The 20,845-nt window shown below is 44.6% G+C and overlaps 2 protein-coding genes and 1 long non-coding RNA gene across 21 annotated transcripts in view; 1 reads left to right on the forward strand and 2 right to left on the reverse strand.

The window, feature by feature from the left end:
- r3hdm2 (R3H domain containing 2) overlaps positions 1 to 6,496 on the reverse strand; it is a 30,308-nt gene extending 23,812 nt beyond the window's left edge. For 4 of the 18 annotated variants that reach the window (XM_029826474.1, XM_029826478.1, XM_029826472.1 and 1 more), the window contains exons 1-2: positions 6,024 to 6,491; positions 5,594 to 5,659 (exon numbers count right to left, since the gene is read on the reverse strand). The gene's annotated coding sequence lies outside the window, so the exon portion shown is untranslated. The other 14 variants (XM_029826466.1, XM_029826469.1, XM_029826463.1 and 11 more) reach the window with 8 other exon arrangements.
- A 431-nt stretch (positions 6,497 to 6,927) lies between these two features.
- On the forward strand, positions 6,928 to 10,824 carry LOC101062643 (inhibin beta B chain). The gene is made up of 2 exons (XM_003973495.3): positions 6,928 to 8,058; positions 8,328 to 10,824. The coding sequence occupies exons 1-2, from the start codon at positions 7,692 to 7,694 to the stop codon at positions 9,107 to 9,109; spliced, it is 1,149 nt and encodes a 382-aa protein (XP_003973544.1). The 5' UTR covers positions 6,928 to 7,691; the 3' UTR covers positions 9,110 to 10,824.
- Positions 8,656 to 19,731, reverse strand: LOC115246980 (uncharacterized). 2 transcript variants are annotated; one of them, XR_003886081.1, is made up of 5 exons: positions 19,455 to 19,731; positions 18,280 to 18,338; positions 15,704 to 15,824; positions 8,906 to 9,093; positions 8,656 to 8,796 (listed from the first exon to the last, which is right to left on the reverse strand). It is a non-coding gene; the product is annotated as an uncharacterized lncRNA (long non-coding RNA). The 2 variants fall into 2 exon arrangements; XR_003886082.1 differs by lacking the exon at positions 19,455 to 19,731 and adding an exon at positions 18,545 to 18,686.
- Between the last annotated feature and the right edge of the window lie 1,114 nt (positions 19,732 to 20,845).

The following is a 20,845-nucleotide window of genomic DNA, read 5'->3' on the forward strand; positions in this document are numbered from 1 at the left end:
CACAAGTCATGCATCTTGCTGTCCAGTGCCACCCGTTTACCCGGGAGTCCCACTACAATCCACAGGAATTCATTTTCATTCTATTTTTCTTACCTTCCTGCCTCATGTAATATTCAAAATGACAATTTGGTTTTCTTCTTAATTAAAGCCAAACATAACCTCTGAAACATAACTGAGCGCACGAGGTATCAAGTGGCATCATGTTGTGTACGAAGCCCATATAAACCCCCCCCCCCCCCCCCCCCCCCCTATTCGAGTTGACACTAAATAATACATTTCTTCCGTGCTTCTTAAAAATGTATTAATTGTTTCTCACAGTGAACACGGAGCCGTTTGTTGTCGAGGCAATTACAGCAGCTCCTCGGGAAAGGGGGTGGGGGGGGGGGGGGGTTGTATTGATCCGTGTCCTCTTTTTCCCACGCACTGCCATCAGTATGCAGGACCGTGACTGCAGGGCCACCACCTATCTGGAGAGCAGAACTCCACACTCACAAAAATGGGAGTGATTACCACGTACGCTGACAAGGACGGGCTTATTGTTTCATTATGGTATGGATGGATGACATCCTCCCAGAGCCGAGCGTCCAGCGTTTGCCATCCCAGCCCTCACAGTGGCGCAAAGTCAGTCATTTTCTTGCCACCCGAAATCAAACGTGTGACGTTATAATGGGAATGTTCTCACGTGGAATGTTATGATGTACACACACCAGCACTGAGCAGCCAGTGCCGATAAAGAAGGAATAGAGGAGTCAGACATGGAAATGATGGAGGCAGATATCTTATCATGTTACAGCTACAAAGATGGGGGGTGGAGACCGAGGCCCTCTCAGACCTGAAACAGTGCTGAGGCTGTAAAGATGGCTTGCTATTTATAGCCACACTTTTTTTTTTTTATTCAAGAAGGCTCTGCTGTTGTGCTTTCTCTCACGCCGGCGCTGCATCCCTCACCTCCTCTCTCCGCTTTACTGCGACGCTTCGCTTTAAATAGGTTCAACGCTGCAGTGTGAAGCTTCAGATGCATGAAGCCCAATCAATAGCGTGCACTAAATGGCATCTTCATTAAACGGCCAGTTAAGAACCACTGCTGCCTTTGCAGGATGTCAGCCTTATGTAAGCTGCCAGGTTCTCCTCCCCCCCCACTCTCCTTCCTCTGTGACAACGTTGCGGAGTGACGTCTACCTCTCAGTGGCTTTCCATCAGCACCAGGCCACCTCCATCCTCCTCGCTCCCTCCTCCCACAGAGCGACGCAGTGGAAGGGAATTCCTCATTAGCTCAGCTTTAGCCTGACTAAAACCACTTTATGTCCATCTGCAAAACCTATAAATCCAATATCTTCATATGCAGGCAGCAGCAGTTAGGATACTGCCACCTATTGATCTATTATTATTTATTTAATCATGCGTGATTATGAACTGGTCTATAAAAATCCGAAACAGTCCCACTTCCTCTCATTTCTGCAGCTTTTGCTACATAAATGTTACGCAGAGCACTAAAAGGTGCGAAACACGAGCCGCTAACGTCGCTGCAAACGCTTTCAAATGGAAGCAAAAATGGGGAAAATGATCGAAGCGCAGCTGGCGACCCGTTTGGAGCGGCACCAGGCAGACACGCAGACACTCACATGCAGCTGTAGTCAAAGTTAAGCTCTTCGGCCAAGTTGCCTCAGACGTCCCACAGATGGAACCGCTGCACGACCAGCAGCAACGGTGACAGACCCACACTCTCAACGTCTACCATCGACTGCAGAGTATAAATACCTCAGGTTAGGGATTAGCTCTGGCACTCTTTTAGCTCATTACACTTGCTCTTCATTCCTGTTCCTTTCTCGTCTGTAGGCACCAGCAGCCGTGTTGCGTTCATGGACCTCCTGAAATACGGCTGAAAACCTCCGAGGTCTTCTAAACGATGCTCTGACTCTGCGCTCGCTGCCTGGTTCCCCCTCGTTTATGCTATCAAGCCCACAGTTTGCGCGGCTCCTTCCTCCATCCCTCCCTTTCAAGTGGATTCTCTCTTGCGCACTCTCTCTCTCCTCCTCTCGCTATAATTGCAATGACGGCCAACCTAGTGCTCGCAAGGAGCCCAGCTGTTTAAATGGCCGCCAGGATCTGCCTGGATGTCAACAGCGGCGCAACAGCGAGGGTTCAAAGAAGTTCACAGCTGTCACAGTCGGCAAAACCATTCTTTCACGATACATTTGAGGGACCAGAAAGGACTCGTTCCAGGTTTTTTGGAGACAATCTGGGTGGGCAGGAGGGAGCAGAGCTAATGGAGGATCAAAAATAAAATGGGACACACTGAAGCAAAGAGTCGTGGAAAGAAATGAAAGCACCTCATTAGCGAGCAGAAAGAAAAAAAAAAAAGAAAAATGGAAAATCTTTATCCCACAAGACCCACATTTGCATCTTGCTCCTGCAGGAAGGAGCGTGCAGCCTCCTTATGGCAAACATTAGCTCAAAGCTGCAGTGGGGAAGAAGTCAAGAGTTCAGCATCAAAGGAAACGTGAGCAGGAAACCCCACACGTGAGATCATCCCGGGAGCCATCCAGCTCGGATAGCCACCGACCCTCGAACATGTTTTGGTTCTAACATATCGTCAATGTTGTTTATGCTGCTGTAGAACTGTGGGGGATATTCAGGCCTTTAAAGGCCCCTGAAATGCACAAAACACTCAACAAACTCATCAGAAAAGACACAGCTGATGCTTTATGCCCCAGGACATAACATGCACAGGAGTCAGAGGCTCCACCGGCATCCAGGAGGTTTCCAGGACACTCACAAGCCGCGACGCCGCGTCCGTCCTCAATCTGCACGTATGTGGACCAGTCGATGCCCACGTCCGCCCCTGCTCGCACCGCTGGTCTCGCTAGCTCAGATTTGGGCATTTTAAGACGGCCGAAGTCTCAGTGAACCAGCACGGTTGGAAACTGAGAGCGTCTTGTGGCGACCACATGACCGGGGATGAGGGATGGCTCCCACTAATGCTCCCTAATGCCAACAGCTTTAGCCACCCCAGCACGGCCAGGTAGCCTCTTCCTCCAGAGGCTCAGAGCACAGCAGAGGGCTTTAAATGAGAGGATGGGGGGGGATCAGAGGCCAAAAATACTGGAGATTAGTGATTCGCGAGCGCGTCGGCCAAGTCAGCGAGAAGCGGTTGTGAACGCCCCTGGAGGACGGGAGCCGAGCAGCGGCTTCTGCCGGCCCAACAGGCAGCAACCAGAAGAACTGTCTTCCTTTCCGTTTGAACCATCGCGTAAAAGCCCCCCGGGTCGGCGCCAGTCACAACCAAGCCGAGGAGGAGCCGCATCCAATCCGAGAGCCCCGGTTTGTGGCTGCGCGTGCAGTCTCCCCCCTTCCGCTCTGATCAATAATTCACATCAAAGAGAGAATGAAAGAAAAGAGGAAGGAAGGAAGGAGGGGGGGGGGGGGGGGGTGGTGAAACCCAGGGAAAAACCTGCGAGGAAGACACGAGGCGAAGGGGGAGCGGGGAGGACCGAGATGACTGCGGGGAGAAAAGGCAGAGGACACGAAGATGGAGAGCGAGGCAGCGGCAGCAGCACCCGGCGCCGTGTTCCGCCACCGCGCTATAAATAGCTCCTCAAATCACTCCACAACGGAAGGAGAGAAACACTCCAGCGCTGCGCCGCAGCATCAGAGACGGAAGATGGCAGGAACAGAGCAGCAGCAACGCTCCCTTCCTTCGCCCGTCTACATATTTAACACGGAAATCCACCGACCTTCGACCTGGATGGTGGTCAGCGATGATCCCCATGAATAACGCACGGCGTGCTGTTGCTATAGCAATAGAGTCTCGTTTTCCGTGTCGCGCGGCATAAAGGAGAGGAAAGGGAAGCACAGATGTGGCGGGGCGCTTCAAGTTTCTGTAGGAGGTCAAAGTTCAGCTTTGGTGTGCAACAAGAGGCGTTTTAATTACCCCCCCCCCACACACACACACACACAGGTGGCTCCAGGATGCACATTGCCCCTGAACGTGGACTAAAGTTCATTTAAGTCGTAATAAATAAATGAAAGGAGCGTATAGAGGAGCTGAATGCATGAGCGCTTCCCCTTTGGGCGGGTGAATGTGGCGACGGCGAGGGAAGCTCACGCCACCTGTCAATCAGGCGGCGTTCCGGCCGGCATGAGCACGCTGGTGTTTATTGAGCCTGCGACGGGTCCCACGCCGCTGCCGGGGGGGCTATTTTAACATGGCAACGGCGTATACGCTGCATTTTATTTCAGGACCCCTCTCAAAACTTTCAAGGTCACTTTCCAGAGGCGGCGAAGAGCCCAACGGCGCGACGGGGAAGGCTGCAGGGGAGCCGGCCGTGGAGCGCCGGGGTTGGGAATGCTGGCCGACACGTGCATCAAAGAAAACGTCCATCTGGAGTTTTTAAAATCCCAAACCCCCCCTCTCGCTGTGGCTACATCCCTCAGCATCCCTCCATGGAGGCGACGGCGGCGGAAACGAGGACGAGGTGCGTCACGACTGTTCAGACTGAAGTTGCGTAACGTCTGACTGAGGACGATTGGAAATCAAACGAAACAAGAAATTCCGATTTCGTGTCACTAGTGCAGCTGAGTCAGAACCACCGGGCGTGGGTCACCAATGTGGTTTTTCCCTGCAGGGAGAACGTAGTCAGAAAAAATCCAGTATTTCAAAAAGGGAGGGGGGGGGGCCACGCCATTTCTGAACAACGGCGGGGGGCACGTGAAGAAGAGAGGACCTAGACGGTAACCCTGCGGAACGCCGGGCCAAACAAGCAATCCCCCCCAGAACAGGGCAGGACGAGAAGCACCCCGGGAATCTTTAAGGACGGAGATCAAAACATTTGGGCTAAAGGAACCGTGGACCCGATAGAACCGGCGCCGCGTTCAAAAGCTGAACGGAGGCACTCCGCAGAAGATGGGCGCCACCCCCGCATGGTCAAAGACTCGCCGCTCGTGTGTCGGACTCCTCCGATCCTCGGGAACGTCCACGCGGGACAAATCCCACCTTCAAATGTGTCCTCACCCCACGTTTACCACTTTCTACGGATAGTGATGCCGGTTCGGACGCAGCAGGTGTCGTAAAGGCGGCCGGCGCTCCGATCCCACCTGGCCCGACGACAATCCCAACATCTATTCCCAACTCAAGCGTGGAAATCTGGCATTATTGCCACGGAAACAGGCTGGTCTGAGTCGAATCTGAAGACAAAAACATGGTCCACATCACGGATCTGGACTCTCGGGCACAATTCCCACCTGAATCACGCACAATACAGCCCCGGCCGTGCGTTTGGGTTGGTTTTTTAAATAGTTTGCCTCCATTTCGGACGCGCAAACCTCCAATAAATGGCTAATGGACCGCCACACTTCTCCAACCGTCCGATTCTCTCTCAAATCCACGCTGCTCTTCTCATTTCGAGCCACTTCAGTCACAAATCTGCTCGCCTGCTTTTAGGAGACCTTCCAAAACAAGGATCGGGCCAAATGAAGTCTTAGCGTGGCCATGTCGTGTCAAGCACGGGGAAACGTGGACTTTAAAGATGGTGTTCAGCGTTGCGTTAATAATCCGGATCCAACCAACGATCACTGGTCATCGATTGCAACTTACCTCGATTCTCACCGAACCGCTGGGCTTATGTGGCGAGCTCCTGCGGAGAAAAGCCTCAAATCGTGTCTGTGGGGAAAAGATCGTAAAATACTGAGACCTATAACTGGGCAACTGGGTGAAAATATTAGCTCGTCCATTCGCTAACAATAGCTAGCTCACGGCATTAGCTCGCCTTCTCTGGAGTATAATTAGCCACCTACGGCACCTAGCCACCTAGCTAAAGTTAGCCCGCTAGCTAGCCTTTTCTTTCTAGTGTACGTTTGCCATCCTACCGCAACAAAACATAACATTAAAATTTCAACGGGCTACTCAACAAAATACCTTACGTTTAGAATATGGCGAACCCCGTTGTAAACCTACAAAAGCGCTGTCAGGTCTTAAACTCAGGAGCGCAAAGTGATACTGTTAGCTAGCGCTCCGAATGACTTACCAATGCTAATATAATGGTGCTGCTAGCTTGAGACGGCTCGCCGCGACCCCGACTGTCAAAATAGCGCCGCGTGAGGGGAGAGCGCTCCGGACTTTAGCGACACATAACAGGGGCCGAAGAACAAGCGGCTCGGATCCGTGACAGGGGCCACAGCCACGCAGCGCCGCGCTGACGGCTAAACAGGCACAAATTAAAGAAAAAAAAAAAGAAACAAAACGCTATTCCCCCTTCTCGGCTCCGGCTTGGCTGTGTGTCGGCGTCACTTCAGCCCCCCCACCGACGGTTTACGTCAGCGGCGCAAACTTCTGATTCACCTCCTTCTCCTTGTGGTAAAACTGGTGATTCAGCAAAGGTCACTTCCCAAAAGTGTGCAAACGCATGCCAGTAAAACTGTTTTACTTCTCTCACATTTTACCCAATAACTCATGTGTGTGACGTCGCGCGCTGTGTTGCACAACCGACGTGGCGAATAACGACAGCAAATTTCTGTCTTCCTGCTTGAGTTTCGACCCGATCTAATAACCAAATACTGTTTTTTGTGTGTGTGTGTGTGTGTTTTTTTTTTTTTTTGGGGGGGGGGGTAATTTGCATACCTGAATATAATAATTAGTTTACTGTAGTTTCTGTGACGCACCACATGTCGGCAGGCAAGTTCTTCAATATGGACGAAGGCATCTCAGACCTCCTTTTACTACTACTATAGTGGTAATAATAATAATGATAATAATAATAAAGATTTCTGCGCGTCTAATGTATTACAGACTGTAAAAATCTGTTGTTGCGTAACATGCATCGCGTTAAAATTGGATTGGGTCTGTGTCTGACTTCCTTGGTGTCCTGCGGACGCGCACTTCCAACGTTTAGAGAAGTTGCATTGCATTGCAAGTTGCATTGAAACGTGTTCAGTTGTGTAGTATTGATGAGGGGACACCACGGAGACGAGACTGCGCAGGCCAAGACGCGTCATTCCTGGACTCTGCACGCAGAGGAACCTCCTGTCTTCCGCCTCAGCCACCTTAAAGTCGCTTACCAATGTTTTGTTCTATTAGGTTTTTGGTTTTTTTATTATTATTATTATCTCCCTCCTGTGCTGTGGCCGTGACGGTACCTGTTGAAAAGGTTCTCCTCTGCCGACGCCTAGTACCCGCCAGCACTTGTATATTTTCGGCTGTTAGTGTTTCCAAGGGTTCATGGAATGAGGTTTTCTCTGCAAATTCGTTAAGAGGCTCCGAATTTCAGCCTGAAATAGGGTGAAGTCGGGTTCCAACCCCGGCGCAGACCAGAGCGGCGATCCAAAAGCAAGAAATAGCACACTGGTTGCTTGTGACATTATTATTTGGACTCAGCATTAATCGCATCTTATCTGGACCCACGTGTGGGCCTTTTTTTGTACGTGTGACAAATGAGGGCTGACAGACAGATGCGCAGTCATTTTCGATGCCCCTGCGCTCATTGGTGCGTCCCTCTAACGTGTCACAAGTTTTGTTGGATTACCGCAGATATCTTCACCATCAGGAGGTGAAACTCCAGTCATTTCTCTCAACTCCTGCCTCCGAGGTGTCCGGCCGGAGCGAGGAGACCTGCGGCATTCACAAACCAACTTTTTGGTTTTAAAAAAACGGGATTTGCGTCTTTTACTTCTCCGTTTGACGCACGCACGGCGCCAGCATGCGTCTGTTTACTCGCTCGCCCGTCTTTTTTCCTTTTTCCTTCCCCACTTTTCTGCTTTTGACGCAAATGCTCGTCAAAGGTCTGTGGGTCAGCGGCTCTCCGCGCTGCGCGTCCTGCGGCTTCCCGGCGTTGACGAAAGACGCGGAGGAAAAACTGATGATAGAAGTCGCCAAACAGCAACTTTTGGATAAACTGCACCTGAAAGAGAGACCGAACATCACTCAGGCTGTGCCCCGGGCGGCGCTCCTCACTGCGCTGCGCAAACTGCACTCGGGACGCGTCAGACCGAACAGAACTCTTGAACAAGAGAACAATTTATCAAAGAAAGACCAAAGCTACGAAATAGTCAGCTTTGCAGATATACGTAAGTCTTGAATTCATCTTTCTTGCATTAGCTTTATGACACAAAACAGGGATTTGAGGCAGTTTTACGCACAACGTTCTCCAAATTCCGCTTTACGCACGAATGGGGTCACTGATAACGGCGCCGCGTTAAGCGTTTACACCTGCTGTCCTGTCACATTTCTACATTTACTTTCAAAGCATCATTTAAAAAGGTCAAAATATTCAACACGTTATGCATTTCTGCAACATTTATTCATCTGTGCTCCTGTTGTTGCCATGTATCCACAGACGAGGGAGACGGTGGCGCTCAGGCGAGCCTCGGCCTCGCCTTCCGGTTTCTGCAGGAAAGTGGCCAAAGCATTCAGGTCCTGCAGTCCTCTCTGTGGATCTATGCCCGTTCCTCTGAGAACCCTCACAGGGCCCCTCGTCTCACGGCCCAGGTCTTCCTCTCTGCTGATGGAGGGGCCTCGGGGTTGAACCGTACGCTGGTGATGGAGAAGATGTTGGAGGTTCACAAGGGCAACTGGCACACGTTCCCCATTACTCGCACCCTGCAGGCCTTCCTGGACAGCAACCAGCATCAGCTGCGACTGGAGGTCACCTGTGACGAGGACGGGAAGAATCTTTGCTCCCTGGACGGCCCCGCTGACTCACCCTACCAGCCCTTCCTGGTGGCCCAGGTGCGTCTCCGGGACAACCATTCCAAACACTTGGTCAGGAAGCGCTCCCTGCGCTGCGGCGACGACGTCACCGTGTGCTGCAAGCGAGAGTTCTACATCAAGTTCAAGGATATCCAGTGGCATGACTGGATCATCGCCCCTGAAGGGTACCACATGAACTACTGCATGGGTCAGTGCCCCCAGCACCTGTCCGGCTCCCCAGGTATAGCGTCCTCCTTCCACGCCACCATCTTCAGCCAGCTGAAAGTCAATGGCATCAACACAGCAGTTTCTTCCTGCTGCGTTCCCACCGAGCGTCGGCCACTCTCCATGGTGTACTTCAACTCACAGCACAATATCGTCAAAACCGACGTCCCCGACATGATCGTGGAGTCCTGTGGATGCACATAGAGGGAGACGCCTGTATGAGGACACAAAAATCTAAAAGAAACCATTTCTCTGCGTTCTATAGCATGTTAGCGAGGTAGCATAGCCACACAATGAGAATTTTAACAGCACGATTTAGGATGTCTAACAGTCATAACGGCGAATGTCTTGAATTTAGATCCAACGCGAGTATTCATGAGGAGCGACTGCATGATTTAAGTTCTTGGAATGTTTTTTTTTTCCTTCAGATTCTTCATGTCAGAAAGGCTAATGCAAAAAAACAAAAGAAACAGTGAAACCAGCTGATCAGGGAACCTAGTGCAGAACAATTCAGCAGACGCCTCCACAAATGTTCTGGGGTGGTTTTTTTTTTTGCATATTTAGGTTATTTATTTTGCTCTTCCGTGTAGGAAAGGTTTCAGGGTTTTCAGGGATATTTGTACATATTTGCACAGGACTTTTAAGACGGTGCGACACGCTTTTACGCCGCGTAATTAACTACTGTGGGGTCAAAGCGAGGCTTTTGCAACAGTTCCGCAGATTCTTGTGTTAGGGTGTGCCTTTGTTATTAACCCTTGGCAGCAGAGTGGACTTTTGACACTGGAGCCATGATTAAACAGAAAAAAGAGGATCTGTTTGCTCTGCAACACTACCTGTTCCAGTCATCTGATGAGGACTTGATACTGCTGAATGCTCTTTTAGACAGCTGTCGCCCTGCGGTCAGTGTTCCTCTGACAGGACCAGCCAGAAGCTGGGCTGGCCTCCGTGGTGACTGCCCCTGCATGTCCTCATCTGTTTAATCAGCATCTCTGCTCTGGCGCTGACACATGTCAGCGAATCAGTTGGGCAACATTGTCTTTGACAGTGGATGAACCTTAGGTCAGGTCTCAGCCATGTGCGCAAACATTTAGCTATTGCTTCATCCAGGTAATGTGAAGGTCTGCAAGGCTGGCAGGTCAGCAAGCGACGTGACGCTCATCCAGTCAGGGGAAATGTGGAAATCTTCCCTGCAGGGTTCGAGGCCACTTTTAACCCAAGTTTGGGTTGATTTTATTCGCATTGTTGTTTGTACTTCCACATCAGAGGCACGACAGCCCGCAGCACCATAGGCTAAATTCCATGTTCCATTTTCAAGGCAGCAGTGTGAGCACATGCCTATAGTGCCATTACAGGTCTGGGGGAATTCTACAGGAATTCCCATCATGTTTCGGTTTTAAGCCGTGTCGAGTCAATGAGTTGACCTGAAACTGGAAGACGTTTGCAGCAAGGACTCAGTCTGGAGATTCGAACAGCATCACAAAGGCATTTACACACTTCCGACTCATCGTTTCATGTCAGAGAGGCATCGAGGGGCCGTCCTGATCGAGCACTTTATCGCCCCACTGTACGTTGCTTCTGTTCCTTCCTTCCTTTCTCTGAGAAACTGGAGCTTGACGTGACCAAACTCAGGCGAGCTCGGCCTGGAAAACGCGAGCGCACATCAAGAGAGTAAATGTGCCGCTGAACGGCCTGAGCTATTCGCGTGCGTGCACAAGCAGGCTTTCTCTCTGCTGCAACGCCTAGTGGAGCTGTAGTCAAAGCTTGAATGGTGTGGCAATTTATTTTTTAAAATCACAATTACTGTCTATTTTTTATATGAAACTATATTTTATTGTGTCAAGCCAATGTACACTTCTAATGCTGGTTCAATATGTTGTATATTTTTGAGCGAATAAATAAACACTTTTTTTTGGATTGAGCCAAGTTTTCTTTGTGTCTAAGGGATAAGGGGAACAAAACCCCAATCGGAAACATTTTGGAACAATTTCAAGTGCCATGTCATCAGATTACCTAATTCCAAATTGATCTGGCAGGAAATTCAACTTATCAGTCAAAGACCATGTTTGCTTTCACCGGTAGTGGAGGCGACTTTCTGGACTGTCTGTGTTTGTTTCTCCAGGCTCAGGTTCATTATAACATCACGCACAGCAAGGAAGGGTGGGGGAGGGCTGCAGGATAAATAATGTACGTCTGCAACCTCACACCCTCCAACATCAGCTGCTGCTGCACATTTACCTTTAAAACGGTCCCAGCACGCGTCCCAATCATCTGTCATCAAATTCCAAGGCTTCACAAATCAGCCAAATGTTCGCGCAACACCCAATAAAATGGACTATAATCTGTGTCTAAGGATGTCCTGAGACTTGATTTCTCATCCGTTGCTTCATTACAAAGTGTTTAACCACGTTCTTGTCCAGTGTTCTGCTGGACGGACACGTCAAGGTGGCATCAGCAGTACCGCATCCTGAAGTTTTGGGACCTGTGTCGTTATTTGTGGCTTCTGTCATCGATGTGGACCTTAGATATGGTTGCAACATGTTGACAGTCTGACCACTTTCACTTCAATAACTAATGACTTCATATTCATGGCTTGCTTTGGTGACATGTGGCGTCCATTTGATGCTGCAATATTTGCAGATTAGGATCATATCACCAAGAGAAGGACAGACTGAACCGCTTTAACAGAACATGTTAACTCTTTTAATTAAGTTGCCCAATTTAGGTTTAGGTTTAATATGTGAATCAGTCAGCTGGGACATATATCAGATACCTTTATTCCATCTCTACTGCAGGAGCCAACCAGTATCACTCTTACACAATTCTCAAACTGCATTTTCTTTTGTTTTAGGTGCAAAAAATAAACTTTTTTTTAAATCTGACAGGCCATCGGCAAATGCTACCTTCCATAATAATTCAATTCAATTTTAAGTCAATAAACTTGAGCTGCATGCAATAACAAAACAAGCCAAAAGCTATATTTATGAAAACCTAAAAATAAGATTGTTTCAATACAAAAGCAGCAAGTTTCTATACATCAGTATAGATTGTGACAACTACCGTAGTTATGTTGTTGCTTTCAATAGACTTTGTCCAAACCAGCTTAGCAAGTCATTTCAACAGCTCCAGAGTTTATAAAAGGACACTGGCAGTGGGACCACTCACTGACAGCAACACAGAAAGCAAACAATAAAGAAACTCAGAGAATAATTACTGACATCATATAAAAAGAAGAGAAAAGAAGAAGAAAGGGAAGCTACCCTACGAGGATGGGAAGGGAAGTTTTATGCTAGCTAACAAGAGAGTCTAAGCCCAAACATTGTGGCGGCTTTAGTTCGTCCACAGAGAAAACAATATCTTCCATGTGTGTTAGGATAGAAAGGTACGAATAAAGAGTTGACATGTGATTTCGATCTGTTACCACCACGATTGAATCTGGAAGAACTCTTAGCCGGTCTGTAAATCTAGAATGCACGGACACTCTTCTACAGAAGCCGTTTCTCTGGCCTTTTCACACTAGACATTGGTTATTACCTACCGCTGCTTCCAATACAAACCCAACAAATACGGTAACTGTTTTTCTGAGTTTGATCTTAACATATGCATATTTTACTGTTGTCAGCTTTGACTCACTCCAGGTATCCAGCACCCCCTTCAGGAGGGAAGATAAACTGTCAGAAAAGGCCTGAATAGCAAAAGATTTTAGATTTTTTTTTGTTATAAGTATATGGTTATTAAACAATCTTTTTTTATATATATACTCTTGACCACAGAATCGCATCAGAACCAACAATTCTGATTTGGATATGGATATTTGGTTGTTAGTCAAGTCTAATTATTGACTGTTACCGTATAAGATTCTCAGCAATAGGTTTAGTAGCCAGTGTTAGCATGAAGCCCTGAAAGCAATACTTGAACAGGAAAAATGTTTGGTGAACCTTGCTCTTTGTATGCTCATTATCAACTATGTGACCGTAGGATCTGAATAAATAATAAAGTAATAGAAATTTACAATGCAAATGCATTTTTCCACGTGAACCTTTTCTCTCTCAGGATGCTCTGCAAACAGAACAGGCTCGAAGTAAAGCTCTGCACTCGGGATGGGATTGGAGCACACAGTTTAAGCATCAGGTGAGTGCAGCTTGACATCACAGAGCCAAAACACAAAATGAAAAGCAAATAGGTGACCTACTGTGGGAAAAATAAAAGCCTACTGACTGACTGATACACTGACACACTGACCCATAGACCCACTCTCTGCTTGTGCCACTAAAACCCTAATCCATCACTCCAGTAACAATCCCACAAATCCTAGGAAGGTTTAAGGTGACACACTGGGACTCGTCCCCTCCACTGTGTCACGACTGCTCTCACACTCTCACCTGTCCCTCACCACTCCTCAGGGCAAGTGGACACTATTGCTAGTCATCTGGAATAAGTCATCATGATTGTATTAATAGAAACATTAGTCATGAGGTGTCCATATGGATGTGTAATTATGATGTCAGCAGTAGGTACATAAAGTCCACCTGATTTGCAGACATTTCTTCATACTCAACCTGGCCTTGGTCAGCTGAAATCTTTTGTGGACAGATCAAATCATTTAATTAAAAACTAGGCTGGCCCAGTTAACGCAATGTGCCTAGAATGTCCTGTACCCAAATAAAACGTTTTACATGCAACTGACCTCTGAGTTACTTCCACGCATATAGTCTCAGAATTTATTTATAAAGATTAGAACGGGATGTTCTGGATTTACAAAGTTATTTCTGTGGCATCATATCCAAATACCCTGGACCCTGTGATTTTCAGGAGGCTAGCATTGCTGAAAGGTCTCAAAGTGTGCTTGTTTAAAATGTCCCTTCTCTTGCTGTGGGATAAAAAAGTGGCAGGACTTTTATTGTTGTCTCTGCTCCAGTGTACGTGGTAATAGAGATAACATTTAAATCCGCAGGGTGATCCCATTACAACAGACCTAGTTACTGTTTATACCTCACTGCATTACATCAGAAGTCTTCAGTGACAGAACAACATCCGGCATTCACAATGTGACCTCAGGCCGAGCTTTAACACTTGACGCTGTGTCCACCTTCAAAGGGGGCATTTCACTTCAATGAAGAGTTCTTTGACCTTGTCCAATACACTCTAAAACCGTTGGTGTTTTAAGTTACAAAAGAATAGAAAATGTAAAATGTCTATGTCCAATTAGAGTATTGTCTGGAACACAGATCAAAACTATATTTCAAATTATTTGTAAATGTTACTCTTTTGAAAAAGCTCTTAGAATATATCTTGTTTCAATTTCAGCATAAAGGGTCACAGTTACTGTCTGTTTTTTTTCAGACGTTCATTTTTGGCACCATAACTATAACTTTCTGCCACTTGGTGGCGATGTGTCCGTAATAGGCTTGAGGTTCACTACGTAGCTTTACTACAAAAAGAAATCCCATTAAAATGAACCCTAACTCGGGGATGTCGTGACACTCTATCATCCCGTTTGCACCCAAAAATTTGTCAAATCCAATACTGGAAGTTTCTGGAACAATGGGCAGAAAAATTTAAGATAAGTAAATTCAGGACCAATCAGTGTCTGTATTTTTATCGCATTTGTAAGTACCATATTGAAAGAAGTGCATGTCAAAGAATAGATGAGCAGCTTAGCCTAACCAAATGATACCATCTTCGTGTTGTATTCAGTCACTGTGGCCTACACAGTCAATGGTGCAAGCCATAACAGTGAAGTTACAATGGGGAACACTGAGTTTGTAACAATTTGACACTTGTAACAATTTGAAAAGCTGAACAACCCACGGGTGCTTGGAAATGCTCCCAAAATTAGCATTCACGTCAATTCAGCACACATCCCTCTGATTTTTAAGAAAAAAATCTGACTGTTGGGAAATAAGATGAAAAAGTTGCATCCCCAATGTAAATGGAATTGTCGCAGTGTTCCTTCTTTCTGCTCCTCGTGTTTCCATTGACGCCTTTACTGTAAAAACTTGCTTCAGAAAGTGTTTGTAACTCATTGGCTTGTTTCCAAATGTTTTAGGAGGAAAAATGGGGAGCATGCCAAACCAGAATATGCTCTTTAAGCAAAGGGGAAAAGTTTGTAGTTATAGTTAGGAATCCTGTGTCTATCCAAGCCTGTGCATGTTGCTAAACCTGTTTTATAAAAACCCTGTTGTTAGGAGGGAAGGAACATTTTGTAACTATGAACTTTGTCAGGAGTTATGGACAGTAATAGTGCAATGTCCTATTCAATTGACATACGCTTCAATCAAAAGGAAGGATTTCTGTATGTGCAAGCAGATATTGGTATTATTGCCTTCAATTAAAAGATTAAAAACACCTCTCCCCCGCTTTTTTTTTTAATATTCTTGGAAACCTGACTAATCTCAGCCTAGGGCATGTCAGAGTTGGTGCCTGAGAGTCTGGTTCAAACACATCAAAATATGCTCATTTGAAATTCCTAACACGAATATCAAAATGAATTGGATTGCTTTCAATCCACAAACAGTCTTATGCTGGTTTGACTATCACTTATGAGCTGAAAGATTTTACCTTGACGACAGAATTGTAAACAGTCCCAATAAGGACCGTTGCCAGGACGCAGATCAGCAATTTCTAGAATGAAATGTTAAAATCTACTGGGCTTAAATTCAAAAGCTACCAAACTTGAGAAGTGTCCCTTGTGTCTTTGTCATCAACCTTTCAGTGTAGCTGAGGTACAATTTGTGTCTTTTGCATCTGAAGATCATTTCTGTTAGTGTTGGTAACAGGATCTTTGTTGGATACACACACCTGTTTGTGAGCAAGACTTCATGAAGTATCTGTGATATTATTTGCTCATGCACTTCCTTGGGTTCCATGGTTCTGGTCATTGGAGCCTTGGCAAAGCACCTTCCTTGTCGAATGTTTGGCACTGTTCAAGAAAAATAAAACATGCCTTGTCACCAATCGTATCTTTTAAGTCTTATCCTACTGAGTGACAGACAGAACTGGGTAATGTTTGCTGCTTAACAAGCCGGTTCATGTTGCGGCCTATGCTGCCAATCATGTGTTGCCATTGTGTCACGGTCTAAAACAGTCAAAAGAAATGACTGTACTGCAATATTTTTTCACATGTGCCAAATGAGAGCGACATCAAGCTGATGGGACTGTGTTCTCCAAACGCGCCTGTCATTTTGGTTTTCCCTTGTAGCAAGTTGCATGCTGTGAACCTGACTCTTGCGTGCAATTACGCATCATTAACTTTCTTACAATTATTTCAAGTATTGACAAGAATCCCGCTTCGGCTTCATCCAAACTTTGTTAAGCTTTACTTGAACATTGTTACAGAACATCTTTGGACCCAGTGGAAGAATTGTGCTATCCAAGGATGTCATGTCTACTACCAGACATGGACATCCTGATTAAATATTTGGAAGCCATCACAAATGTGACTTTCAGATTCAGTCATACCCAGAGGTCCTAACCAAACACGCACTTTCATGGCAACATTCTAACTTTCAAATGAACAAGGACGTAATTGGATGCTTTTGAGCAAGGATATACTTTCGGGTGGTCGATGAAGATTCCGACTTTTACTTGTTTTTGGGCAACCTCACAAAGAATCTAAAGGGTTATGGATATGATTCCCACTGTAAGGTATACAAAACCCTCCACAAACATAAGGAAGCTTTAGTAAGCAAGTTGCGTACATTCAGCTTTATACGAACATCCCTACCAAATACCCGGATACACGCTTACCAGAGTTTTTGGTTGTGGATACCTCTATCAAATAGTTGGAATCTTTATTGGGCAAGTTTGCTGCTTTCAGCTCTATATGGACATCCTTAACAATAATTTGGGGTGGGGGGATCACATATGATGCGTTTAGCTACTCGCAGAACTACTTACCAAATATTTGCACGCTATGGTATGATTATCCACCTTAAACTATAGCCAGACATTCTTACTTAAGGTATTGTGCAACTTTCAGCTATGCATAGGGACACAGTCATTCTAACTCTTGGAGACAAAACATTTTGAACCCAGTAATGGACAGGATTCCTACTTCAAATCTTTTGATTCCTAGTTGGGTTTAGGGTTACCGGTAGGGTTATGGTTCATTCGGTTGCAAGGAGGTTTCTTGTGCCTATAGCTGAAGTATTTGCTGTAGTAAAATGTGACCTTTACCAATGTGAACATCTGGAGAAACATGCAAACTCCTAAAAAGAAGCCATGGCCTCCTCAGAGCCACCATGCCTCCAGTTAATGCTGTCACTTTTTCTTTTTTAAAGAAACCGATAGTCTCTGTGGCCACAGGTGGGCAGTAGAGTGGAGCAGTAGGTGAAAAATCAACATACGATAATTACGCCCCAGTGCAAATGAAGCGATAAATGTATTCACAAATGGGATTCGCAAATTTACAAATTGTTGACAAATATTCTGGGTTGTCATAAAAAAAAAATCATTCTGAAAAATCCTGAAACATTTACATTGCAACTTGCATTAGGAACTGTTCATGCCGATAGCAGATAGATAGAAGATAGCATATATTATAAATAAAAATAATTTTTAAAAATAATAAAATTATATTATATATTATAAAGAGGACAGGGCAAATAATTTTCCACTGCTTCATACTAATTAATTTATTGGAAATTACTTCCTGAAATGATTGACTTCTAGTCTGAGGTTACTATAACGATCTCCTCATGAATTTGTGGATGTTAATATCTTCATGTGTAATATATTTAAATCGCCTTTAGAGGGATATAAAGGCCTTCAAAGGGTCAGTGGAATTTAATTTTAAATATAACTTAGGCATGACTATGAGCACTTCTACTTAAAATGATATGTACTTTCTTTCAACCCTGGGTGTACCCATGATGCAGCAGGAGCTTCCATCAAAACAGCTCAGGGAATTACTGTCACTTGTACTTGGGACTTACAAAACACAATTTCCTGTTCCTGTTGTGACCTAATTCTGTCAACAATCCATCCAATCAGATGATTATATGTCCTCTTCTACTGGAAGGCCTGCTCTCCCAAGTTCTTTAAAACAAATTAATGAATTGGCAAAGTCCATAGTGTCCTTAGTGATTTCTAGTAATATATACTGATAAATAATTTCATAAAAGTCAGTTTACTGGCAGGATGAGGTACCTTTTATTAGCTTTTGTAATTTTTTTAAGCAAAAAAAGTTTTATTTTAGCAGGTTTTGACACATGGAGAATTAATCATTTCATATTCAGTTAATCTTATGATGGATTTTAATGACACCTTTAAAACAAAATGTGGTTCGATTAGATCAACACTGCATACATCCTGAGGAAATATACAAACACACAAAAAAATACAATACGATACTTAACTATTAAGTAAATACATACTCAAGGACTCAAGGAGGTGTGCAATGTATGGTCTTCATTTCTGGTCAACACAGCAGCTTCTGCAAAGAAAATAATAAATAAAGACAGAAAATAATAACATCAGTGTACAAACATCAGTGCAATATTGAGAGGAAAATGTGGAAAAGCATATCCTATTTGACAAATACTGTATATATAGCACTCTCAACATCTGAACAGTCACATTCATCATAGACATTGAGGCTATACAGACAAAAAAAAACCCCCAACAGACTAGATATTATACCCCCATCTGTCTTCTTGTGTGGACTGTAGAGCCCTTTAGTGTGTCCAGGTGATTCTTGGTGATTTGCTGTGTGATGATATCAAGCTTGCATTGTGCTGCCCTCTGGTGGCTGTGACCAAACTAAACACACTGCTCGTTTTTCCTGGAACCCCCGAGAAAACATTTCTCTGCATTAAGATCTTAAACAAAAACCATTTTAAATAAGCACACATACGCGCACGCACACACACACGCACACACGGAAAAATCAGCATGCAATATATCTGCACTACATTCTGAAATTTTAGCTATTCACAAATGATATGAACGCACTGTCTGGATCTGATCCAGGATATTCAAACTATGACCCACTGATAACACAAAACAAAATGTCTGTCAGGGAAAACTTATATATATATCATTGCTCTAATTACACAATCTGAATTCATAAAATTTATTAATCTGACCAGAAATCAATTGGAATGTCTTTGCACAAGTAAATTTACAATATTTTATTTTTTTAGAAGAAGCATACCGCCCGATAGAAGTATTCCAATTTGCATAATTATTTGAATAATTAAAGTATAAAAGGAAATAATAAATTATGCCTGACCTTTGCATATCTTTTTATATTATATTACTGTATATAATTCTGACACATTTTTACTTGTGACTCTACACCAAAAATCTACATTAAATCAATTATATGCATATGTTAAAATAAGACCAACAGATTAATACAGTTTGCTGTGCACTGTGCACATGTATTAGTTGCAAAAGCTGCAAAACATATATTTTTAACATGTTTATGACCAACAATTAAAAAGCAGAAATAATCTAAAATACTCCTCATTAGCTTCATCTGTAGTATTGCATTAAGTGCATTGCAATAAATATAGAAATTACAGATAGAAAACTATGGAACTTTTACCTGTCTTCTCTCCCTCTTGTGTGGCATCCAGTCTCACTGCTCGTATTGGCTCTCTATGCTGTGCAGGGCGTCTACCGGCACCCTTTTATGCGGTACCTGCAGCCCAGCTGAGACCCTGGGCCAATGAGGAGAAAATGTGCAAACTACCATCTGCAGTGGAAAAACAAATCCTGTAAAAGATTGTGTGGATTTTGCTGCATGAAGGAATGGTGTCCAGCTGCTCTGAGCCTCAGTGACAGATGCTTTCTTTCCCTGCTTGGCAAACGCTTGGTGCACATTCGCTTGTGTCCTCCAGTGCCTTTAAATAATCTAAACCCGGATATTCCTTCACTCATCTCATCTACTTTAAGGGTGAAAAAACTTTCTAATACTCTTGTCTCTATACACAACTGAAGGTGTTGCTTTATCAGTAATCTGACATTACAAGTCTATTATCAGAGATTGTTATGAGACAAAATGAAATTTATACTTTGGAAAGACAAGCAATAACCATTTCCTCTAAATGACTATGATTAAAGAACATTTTTTCTGATGACATGCAGATTAAGTAAAAATAAAAGTGTCTGAAATAAAGTGCCATATGCAGCCACCATGATCACTTCAGCTTTTACTCTGCTCTACCTGCAATAACTCTTAACTCGCACTAATCTCTGTAGCACTGTAAGCCCTCTATGAGCTTTGGATAGAGAGACATCTGTAACTTTTATTCCTGGGCCAATTAGTTTTCTTCTCCAAGCCTCATTAAGGAATTTGGTCTTTCTCTTTATCAAGATGCAGCAGAGAAATCCACAAAACAGTAACATGTGACTATTAAAGCAGATGCATACATTTGTCTATTGAGCTTATGTGCTCAGTGTGTTTGGCAGGAGGAAGCAACACTTATGGATAACAACAGTTAACAATTAGTTTTATTTGTATTACCACAGTGAATGCTTCAGTCCTATTCAAACAAATCCATCCACCTTTGACTTGTTTCATTTGAATAGCTTTGAAATAATTGTACTCATTTTCATATGGATTTATTTGGCTTTGCGCTTCAAACTTTCATTTTCAACACTATCCCAGACAGATTAAATCGTCAGTGTAAACGTGTAAATTACATACATGTGTTTTCTAATGAGATAAGGTAAACGAATATCTACACAAACCAGTCGTGAATGATCCTCTCAGAATGAGGCTTGATGCCATACTGATAATCCCCTTCCATTGATAAGATCACGTGAAGCCTGTGTTGGATTCCCTAAGTCAGATGGAACATATGGCTCCAGCATCTGTGGGCTCATCCCACATTTCTATCCTCGGCCAGTGGCTATCTTTGGACTAAAACCGCGACTTTCATTGACAAAATCTGTTTTAGCCATCGACCGTATGTTCTCAATGGGCTCCCGCTC

Source organism: Takifugu rubripes, chromosome 19 (genome assembly GCF_901000725.2).
Source record: "Takifugu rubripes chromosome 19, fTakRub1.2, whole genome shotgun sequence".
Classification (NCBI taxonomy): domain Eukaryota; kingdom Metazoa; phylum Chordata; class Actinopteri; order Tetraodontiformes; family Tetraodontidae; genus Takifugu; species Takifugu rubripes.

What these genes read in the sequence shown, in the direction of transcription:
- LOC101062643 (XM_003973495.3), top strand. Translation starts at nt 7,692, where the DNA reads ATGCGTCTGTTTACTCGCTCGCCCGTCTTTTTTCCTTTTTCCTTCCCC. An exon ending in AGTCAGCTTTGCAGATATAC is followed by an intron (nt 8,059 to 8,327) that starts GTAAGTCTTGAA and finishes ATGTATCCACAG; the next exon opens with ACGAGGGAGACGGTGGCGCT.